Source organism: Eptesicus fuscus, chromosome 22 (assembly GCF_027574615.1).
Source record: "Eptesicus fuscus isolate TK198812 chromosome 22, DD_ASM_mEF_20220401, whole genome shotgun sequence".
NCBI classification, from domain to species: domain Eukaryota; kingdom Metazoa; phylum Chordata; class Mammalia; order Chiroptera; family Vespertilionidae; genus Eptesicus; species Eptesicus fuscus.
In genome coordinates, this window is record NC_072494.1 from 37410672 (window position 1) to 37420164 (window position 9493).

A 9493-nucleotide genomic window follows, 5' to 3' on the forward strand; every position below is an offset into this window, starting at 1 on the left:
GTCTCAGGAAGGAGCACCCAGCATGTTCCTGATAGGACCAAGGGCACGCGTGGGATCCTGCAAGGATTCAGCTGGAGGCAGCTCTCCCCACCCTCACTCAACTGGTGTCCACTACTCTGTGCCTGGGACTGCAGCCTCTGGGCCTTTGCTCAAGGAATTCCCTGCCCCCTTCACCCACCCACTTTTTCCTGGTTAACTCGTCTCTCAGACCATCTCGCCCAGGCACCTGTCCAGTGGCATCTCCCCCTTCCCCCTACATGTGCTGCCATGATGCTCAGTTCTTCCCTCTGTCCTTGTCCTTGTCCGTTTCCAGTGAGCCAGGCTTGGTTGGGTGGGGTGCTGACACTGGCCTGGAAGCCTGGAGGCCCGTGTTGCTTCCCAAAGGCTATACATGATCAGATGTCAGGCTCACAGCAATGGGTCTCTTCCTGGAGCTTGTTTGTTGCAGCCTCATAGACGACCCCACCCAAACCTCCTTATCAGGAGCCGGGACCGGCTCTTAATCTGCAGCTCCCAGGGCCTTGTCTACACTCTCTGGGAGGTGCATTATCATCCAGAAACAGCTGACTGAGCGAGCACAGGTCTCCCAGGGCTCAGTCAGACTGCAGCTGTTTACCAACTGGGGAAGCTGGGAGCAGAATGACCGACTGCTGCTCAGTCCTCGACACAGCTACCACCTGCAGCTCTGTAGGCAGCTCCTGTCCACAGCCCCTGCACCCCAGCTGGCCAGGGGCACTCTCCACGCCTCCTGAACTTGGTCAGATCTAAAGCAAAGAACACATCGCTTGGTCACAGACCCTTTCATGAAAATTGAGGGACTGTTAGTCTGCCCCGAGCCAAGAGCAGCCCCGTGATGAACCTGCCATCCTGCAGTTTCCGTGGCGTGGAGACGGGGGTTTGGGATGATGTCCCCTGAACTTCTAGACAAGCTCCCCTGAACTTCAGGTTTTCTACTAAATGAAATACCCATCATGAGTGGGGTCTATTGGGAAACTAGATAGATGCTGACTTTGTACCAAACAAGAGAAGAGCACTCTTGGATGGGAGAACATTCAACCTTAACACTGGGTCCTTACACCCAAAAAAGTAGGTCCTTATAAATGAGTGGATAAGACACTTGTATTAGGAGTTACAAATGAACCTGGGACCTTCCTTTAAGTCACATTTTGACACAAGTGGGTCCCCATAACCAATTATATTTATGACACAAGTGAGTGGGCTTCCCCCATCCCCGTATTCCGGCTCACCTACCCTCCCAGCCTATCCCACAGTCTCCAGGTCCCACCTGCTACCTAGCACACCTAGGTCAAACTACATGTTTCTTGATGAGGGTCATGGAGGAAACGAAGTGTGTGTGTGTGTGTGTGTGTGTGTGTGTGTGTGTGTGTGTATGAGGGGATCCCATAGTTCATGAGTCAACATGTTTAAATTTTAAAGACAGCACCGATGGCCAAGAAAAACAAAACAAAAAACTAGCTCAGGTCAAAAATGCACTTGCGTCTTCAATAGCAACAACTGAAGTCCCACCATTCTGTCTAATGAGACAAGAACAGTGGGCAGCAGATGGTAGTTCCAGAGAGCTCAGGAGAGCCTGCACCAGGAATTTCTAACAATTCTGCCCCAACCTGAGAAGGGGTGAGGGGTTCCCTGCTCACCACCCCGTCTGTGAGAAGAGAGGCTGTGTCTAAGCACCTTTGATGTTTCCAGCGTCCAGAACTTACTGACAATACATTCTTGCTGAATGGAAGGAGTGCATACAGCTGAGGCCTAGCAAGGATACATCAGATGAATCCTCTCACATCTAGCATTTTCGCAGAATATGCATCAGAGGAAGTCAATATGGAGCTACTTCCTGGAGAAGAGGAGATGCTTGGAAATGCCCTCACCACACAACTTAAGATTTTCCTTTTATCCGGCCACATGCTATAGGTTTTCTGAGTGCAACTGAAGACACAGAGGATGTGGATCTGAAAGACCCAAATGAACGATGTGGGAATTTTACCTTCTCTACGCCACACAACTTCATCTGCTACAGTTTTATTAAAGTAACAAAACAGTGTACATTTGTCCATAAAGCTGTACATTCTTCCATATAAAAACACTATTATACAATTAGTAACCTTTGTCTTTTCTTTCAGAATAGCTTACAAATGCACTACTATTTATTTTTACCTAATAGGAGAGACAGGCCTGCTCAACAGTCCAGCTCTGGGCATTTAGTTTTTAAAGTGAACGTCAAAAAGAAGAGAGAAAAGATTGAGCATGAGACCATGAGGCTGCTTCTGAAAAGGCAGGACCTGTTTGCAACAACGCAATCTTCAGGGATTCACAGCTTCGTTTCACCCCACAGGCCAGGATATACGCTCCTGGGTCTGTGGGGCCCCGAGTCCCCTTTAAAGCAATTAAGACTGGAAACAGGGTCTGGGAAAAACAGCTTGGATCTGGAGAGTTGCAAAGGAGGAGGCAGGATAGGCAGGAATGGGTTGGGAGAGTGTTTGGTAAATAGCACCTCTGAGTCAGAATTGAGTAGTTAAGAAACCCAGGAGAGGGGGGTGCAGTGGGGAGGGGACTTTGGGGGTTGGGGCAGAAGGTTCCTTACTAAGGGTCAATAGCAGGAGGGTAGCCAGGTTGACCAGATGGCCCAGCTATGTCCTTTTTAAGGTGATTCAGGTTTGAGAAACTCAAGGCCTTCCGAGAACCCCTCACTAATGTCACTGAGAAACCAAAGGTAGTTTTCCATTTTTCTCCAACCCAAAACAGTAAATATTGCACACGTCTACAGACAAATTTGGATTGCACTGAGAGAGACAGCAACCTCTCCCAGCGGCGCTCTGAGCACCAGGGAGAAAAAGCAATGCCCAATGTTTGGTGTTTAGTGTCAGCCCTACAAGAATACCCAGTAATCCTCCAGAACTTGGGCTTCCCGGGGTCAGCCAAGGACACCTGCCAGGCTGAGCAGCCAGCCAGTTCGGAGGACAGAGGGAGTGAGGCTCCCCTACCCCGCTAGAGCGCCAGGAGGGTCTGAGGGCCCGTTCTCCACATCCTCCTGGGACTGGGAGGCCATATTGCACAGTGACTGAGAAAACAGGATCGCTCCATGGCCCAACCAGAGGGGAGGGGAGCGGGGAGAGTGAGAGAGGAGTGTTGTGCTTTTAAAAAGAAGGCAGTCATAAAGGACTTGGAGTTCCCTGTAGCTTTTGAGCCACCTCTCAAAGGGATAATGGCAGCAGCATTAGCACTTTCACGTGGATCCAGAAAGAAGGGTTTTGTAAATACCCAGCGGACACTCTTTGGGTCTTAAAAGTCCATTGCAAATCACCCCCGAGTTATTCAGCACTTACGCACGGAGCAGCACATTGCAAAGCGAAGGTTTTGTGCAGAGTACCCTGCCACCCCAGCCCCCGACACCTCCAACCCTGCCCCACTCCCGTGACTCCCACAAAAAGCTTTCGATTCCTGGCTGGGAAGCAATACCTACAGGCCCCTGAGGATAGAATTAGAAACGAGCGATGATTTTAAGGAAAGCGGTGTGGGACAAAAGGAATCACTCTCTGCCCAGGATCTCATCAGAAAAATAAAAGTGAAGATTAGGCAACATGAGTTACGTCCAGGCTTGAAGGGCCCTGAGGTCAGGGATGCGGGTGTCCGGGTGGGGAGAGGGCGAGGTCCCATCTCATTCACAGCTGCTAACCACGCTTGTTCCCTCTCACATCTTGAGGTGCTGGCCCAGCTTCTCCCACCTCCCCACCTTGGTCAGGCCCACCCCTAGCGGCTCCCCCTCCCACAGGCAGACACTGGCCCCCCAGACTGAAGCCACCACAGTTCTCTCCAAAGGCACCTGGGGAGGCCGCTTCCAAGCAGCACCCTTTAAGGATTTTTTTTCTTTAAAAAAATCTTTACGGTTTTTTTTTTTCTCCCCTTTTCTTAAAAAAATAATATATATAAATAGCTCTTCATTTAAAATGCAGTTCCCCAGGTTGAGGTATGCTGTGGCCTGTGGTCCCCGCAGGCTGAGTACAGTGGAGTGCGGAGCGGGGGCAGGGGAGCTAACTGGAGACGGCCATCACGTAGTTCTTGGGGGGGCTGCGCCTGCCCAGCATCATTTGGTTCTTGCAGGTGAGGAGCCCGTAGGAGGCGACCAGCGGGGCCTCCTCATACAGGACGCAGATGGAGCCGTCCTCCCCGATCCGGTAGGACACCTCGTAGGGATCCACCCACAGGGTGAGCTCTCGGGGCAGCAGCCGGTGCAGCTGGGGCTGGCTGAGTCCGATCTGGCTGGCCACCTTGCTGATGATGGGGTCCATCTTGTGGTTGATGCGGATGCAGCGGTAGCCGGAGCCCTTGGAAGGCTTCTCGGGGAACCAGTGGTGTTTGTAGTGCTCTGTGGAGACAGGACAAAGGGGAGACCCCTTGGTTAGAGCCGCTGGGCCAGGGGTGCCACGCCTGCAAGGGGGGGAGGAAGGGGTAAAGGAGGGGAAGCCACTCAGCGGTTTTAAGTCAGCAAGGTGCTTTGCCATGACGTCCAGTTTCAAACCCAGGAAGACAAGCGTCGTGGTTGGATCCTCAGCAAACTACTGCGCCTCCCACTCCCACGCTGGGCCCCAGAGGTTCCCTCTACCTCCTTCAAAAGTCAGAGACCCTCGGCCACGGGCTGGCTCGGGAGTCCCATAGGGTTGCTTCACTGAAACATGATGTTCCCCAGCAGGCGGGACCTGCGTGGGCACAGTCAGGGCCGGCCGGACGCCGCTGGCCAGGGGCCTGAACAGCTGGGAGACAGGTCTCCCCCGGCCGGCCAGCAGCTGCTTATCTCTCGTCCACCTCCCCATATCGCGCAGCACCCGCCCCCATCACACACTCCCGGGGAGCGCAGTTGCTTTCTACAAGGCTCGGTCGGCCCCCTGGTAGGTGGCAGGGGGCTCCGGGGACTGGAGAAACACAAAAGGAGCCCGATTCCAACTTGGAGCGAGTCAACAACCCGCCCAGAGCCAGGCGCGCACAGCCGGAAGCAGGGCGCTGGGACTCGGGCAGCTGAGAAGGCTCAAGTGCGCCTCCTCTCCCGAAGGGCTCCCTCCCCAAAGGGTCCTCTCCCGAAGGGCTCCCTCCCCAAAGGGTCCTCTCCCGAAGGGCTCCCTCCCCAAAGGGTCCTCTCCCGAAGGGCTCCCTCCCCAAAGGGTCCTCTCCCAAAGGGTCCTCTCCCGAAGGGCTCCCTCCCCAAAGGGTCCTCTCCCGAAGGGCTCCCTCCCCAAAGGGTCCTCTCCCGAAGGGCTCCCTCCCCGGAGGCCGGATGGGTCCCCGCAGAGTCCGGGGCGTCTCGGAGTCCAGGGAGGGAGATCGGCCCGCACTCGGACCAGCAGGCACCCCTCTTTTCGGGCAAGAGCCGGGGTCAGACTCGCACTCCAGGACTAAGAATCTGCGCCCGCTCCGTCCCCAAGAACCACCAGGGACCGAGACCTGCGCGCAGGGCCGGGAAGGGAGACGTGGCCCGGGGAACGGGAGCCTGTGGACCGCCCCGGGCTGGAGGGAAGCCGAGTCCCGAGCGGCTCCCCTGGCCGAGGAGGAGGAAGGACGCCAGGCGGGGAGGCTGAGCCCGGTGGCGGGGTGGCGGCCCGGACCCCGGCGCGCTCACCTGTGAGCGCCTCCTGGAGCGCCCCGCTGAACACCTTCAGCCGCTGCTCGCTCACGCAGCCCCGCGTCCGCAGGAGCCCGGAGAGGAAGCCCACGGCGGCGGCGATCTCGGGGAGCATGTGTGTCCTCTTCCCGGCCCAGCTGTTATGGCTCATGTGCGCGGCTCCCGTGCGGCGGCGGGGGGCTGAGAGAGGGTTCGGGGGTCCCGTAGCTCCTGGGGTGCTCGCTCGTCCGCGGCGGGGGCTCTGCCCGACGGCACCCGGAGGCGCCTTTCATACCCTGCGGAGAGGCGGGGCAGCCACGGCCTCGCCCATTGGCCGCCGCCAGCGGATGGGGGCGGGGCCGGAGCCGCCCGCCCCGCCCCCACCGCCCCCTCCGCGCTGAGGTCACTGCCCGCTGACGTCAGTGCTGGGAACCCGAGCCCCGCGCCAAGGCCGGGGCGGCGGGAGGAGAACTGGGAGACCTGGAGGGGCCGGAGGAGAGCGCCCCAGGGAGCGGAGCCCAGCATGCGCCCGGCCGGGGATTCCCCGACCTTTCCTCTCCGCCCTTCCTGACAGGCTAGAGCCACCTCCTCCAGGAAGCCCTCGCTGATACCATCTCTCCCAGTGGATCCCCCTTTCGGACGCCCACATTTCCCAACCACTCACTGACAGAATCACTCACCCAGACTGTCACCATTTACAGCGGCCTTTTCTCCAGCCTGGAAATAGCCAGGCTCGCCTGTGGGTGGGTGGGTGGGTGGGTGGTGTGGGGGAAGCTGGCAAGGCTTTTCTGTCCCCTCGAGTTATTTTTCTAGTTCTGGTTTTCCTTTAAATGCCAACATTTTTTAATAAGGAGTCTGCTCTCAACGGTATGCATTTTGCCATCCACTCCCCCTTTCTCCTCTCCCCCTTCCCCACCCCTGGTCCTTCCTCGTTGTGGACAGAAGCTTTTGTAAACAGGGCTCCTCAGGGGACAGAATCCAGCCTCAGGATCTCCCTCTTCCACACACAGGACCGTGCGCAGGGCCTGGCTCTCCTGGACGTCGGCGGTGACTTCTTACCAGCATCCCAGGGGCCGGCATGCATATATGTTAAATGAGGCAAACCCAGTGGTCTCTGTAAATTCTTGTCCTTGAACTCTGGGCCCTGCTGACCACCTTTCCTGGGGGAAGTCCCCCTTCCTTTTCCTTGATAGGTATGCGGGCTTCTCTGCCAAGGTCCGCGGCTGGCCATGTCTGCCCTGGATATCTTCCTGCCCCTGTCCCCTCACCTTGCACGGTGTCCACCCCTCGTCCCTTTCCTCTCATTTTCTTTCCTCAGAGAGATCTTATTGATGCGGCCCGTGTTGATGTTTATTGTTTTTACAACTGACTTTCACATCTGCACAGTCCAACCTGGTGCCCCTTCACGCTGCTCCTCCTCCTACCCGGGCGGTCCCTCCCCCTGGATGTCCGGCCACCAGCTCAGGTCAGCCTCAGCCCACTTCTCTTCTCCAGAACCAGCTCTTCCTGATCTCCATTGTGTCCGAGATACCATCATTTATCCAGTTACTCCACCCACAAAACACAATCTATTTTTGGCTTTTCCTCGTACCTTGCTCCTCAGACCCAGTCCCTAGACGTGTTGCTTCTTCATAACTAGAGGATTGCAGTGGAACCTGTCAGATCATCGGTCCCACGGTTAGTCGAGTCCTGCATTCACTTTCTCTTCCTATGCTCAGATCGTCTGAGGTACCTCCACCCCTTTATCGACTGCATTAAGTCTGGACTCCTTTGCCTCATAGTTAAGATCTTTCATAACTTGGCCCCATCTGCCTTTTTAGGTTTTTCGTCACTTTATACTCCAGGGTCACTCTCCTTACTGTTCTCTAAGCATCACACCAGCTCTGCAGCCCAAAGGCCTCAACGTTTTGCCCATGATCCCCATCCCTGCCCTGTATCCTGGTACCCAATCCCTGCATGCCTGAACATGCCTGCCCTGCTGTGCTATAGCTCATGTCTTAACCTCTTAGATTCCTCACTGCCCCCTTCCCACCCCCCTCCCAGTCCTCCACACTCCTGAAGGCACAGTGAAGCTTGGTCTCCCACCTTGAAAACCTGCCCTGACCATTTTCCCACTGCAGAATTCATGTTAGTCGTACCACCCACACTTGGCATTTATAATCTATTGTTTGGTATTGTCGGTGATCATTTGAGAAGTTGACATCTTGTCTCCACAGTTTGCAAGCTGCTTGAAAACAGGTTCCTATGCTCATGTACCCTCCATTTCCAGGACAGTTCAGGCTTCAGATGCCCTGCTCCACTGCCGCATGCACTCCTGGAATTCTCGTGTTTGCCCTTGAACACATTTCCTAGTTGTCCTCTTTGCTGGCTCCTTCCCAGAGCTGGATCAGGCCAGGTGAGACTCTTACCTCTGCCCATTGAGGGGGAAACAACTTGTTGCAGGAAACAGGGCTGGAACTGGATATAAGACGACCAAGAGAGCATCAAACCAAAGAGACCAGGTGTCAGCAAGACCAGAACTGACCAAGGTCAAACACCAAGGAAGTCAGGAAAGCAGCTATAGACAGGTGTACAGTATCATTCAGCACCTAAATCTGAAGACACTTAATCTCTTCCTGGGTGTGCTGTTGACAGGGATCTGGTGTCCGGGCCTTGCTTTAGTACAGAATTGATGAAAAAAGTATTTTGACAGGCCATCCCCTGACTGTTTGTTTTTTGCCTGAGGAAATAGAACTGAGTCCTTATATAGGTTTTTGTGTCACGCACCAGGTCACACAGCTGGTTCTCAAAAAGCCAGAACTAGGACCATATCTGCTGACTTCAAATCAGACCAGGGAGCCCTTGTGCTGTTGTTACAATGGCCCAGGGTCCCACATGGTCCTACAGAGCTGTTATTCCAGATGATGATGATGCGATGACCCAGGGGAGATAGTGTGCATTTTTGCGACAGGAACAGGAGAACTTATCCCCACCTTGCCCATTACCCAGGGTGTGATAGCTGCATCGCTGGTGGCTAGTTCCTGAATTCTGTGGAGAGCATAGATTATCAATAAGAACCAGAAGGCACACCCCCTACTTTCTCAGCCTCTTTTCTTTCTTCACACAAACCTAGGAAGAGGAAGCTTAATTTATCTTACAGTCAAAGTCCCCAAGTCACTAACAGTGTAATTGTACACAGCTCCCAACTCGGGATTTGGGTCTCAAATAAGTTTCTTATAAGGTCAAATACATTATCGTACAAATTCCTTTTGAAATTTCCTGAAACTGCCCTTAAATTGCTAGGACCAAGATGCTTAAAAGCTCAAAGGTCCAGATTTCACTTCTTTTTGCCTTTGTGTGTTACCTGCTGCCTCCCTCTCCCTGGCACAGCCAAGAAGTAGCTTGAGCATCAGGATAAGGACAGTGGGTCCTTCCCCTCCTCCTCTTCCGGCGTTTCTTCCTCCCCTTCCTCCTCACTCATCTCTTCCCCTTCCCCCAAGGGCCTTGAGTTGAATTTTGAACCTGAAATGTCCTGGCACACTGCACTGACCCGTGACTCCGCCCATTGCCAGAGGGCAGATAGTGGCGGAGGTGGGGTTGGACATAAGTGTATGCCTCACCTGGACCAGAAACTTCTGTGCCTGTGACCCCGACCCACCAGCTCCCCTGGTCCTGGAGGCCCACCTGTATGGCCCACTCTAGAGTGACCCAAAGCATCCCAACTGCCCCCCTCAGACCAAATCCCCATCCAGACGGGTTCTCTCTCCTGAGGAATCAGCTCTGGCCCTGTCTGTAGGGTCATCACACATGCCTTGCTCTCTTCTCCCGGTCAGGAGCAACAAGAGGCTGTATGTTACCCTTGTCTTCCCAGCGTCCTGTTGGGCCTGCAGGGCCTTGGCTTGGTTG

At 54.8% G+C, this 9493-nt stretch overlaps 1 protein-coding gene across 1 annotated transcript; it reads right to left on the reverse strand.

Moving 5' to 3' along the window:
• Positions 1–2021: 2021 nt before the first annotated feature.
• BTG2 (BTG anti-proliferation factor 2) lies at positions 2022–5861 on the reverse strand. The gene is made up of 2 exons (XM_008154234.3): positions 5627–5861; positions 2022–4381 (listed from the first exon to the last, which is right to left on the reverse strand). The coding sequence occupies exons 1-2, from the start codon at positions 5778–5780 to the stop codon at positions 4047–4049; spliced, it is 489 nt and encodes a 162-aa protein (XP_008152456.1). The 5' UTR covers positions 5781–5861; the 3' UTR covers positions 2022–4046.
• Between the last annotated feature and the right edge of the window lie 3632 nt (positions 5862–9493).

Bases quoted from the DNA above. Each gene is read 5' to 3' on its own strand.
- BTG2 (XM_008154234.3), bottom strand. From the start codon at position 5,780: ATGAGCCATAACAGCTGGGCCGGGAAGAGGACACACATGCTCCCCGAG. The intron at 4,382-5,626 runs GTGAGCGCGCCG...CTGTCTCCACAG, and splicing joins GCTCCAGGAGGCGCTCACAG to AGCACTACAAACACCACTGG.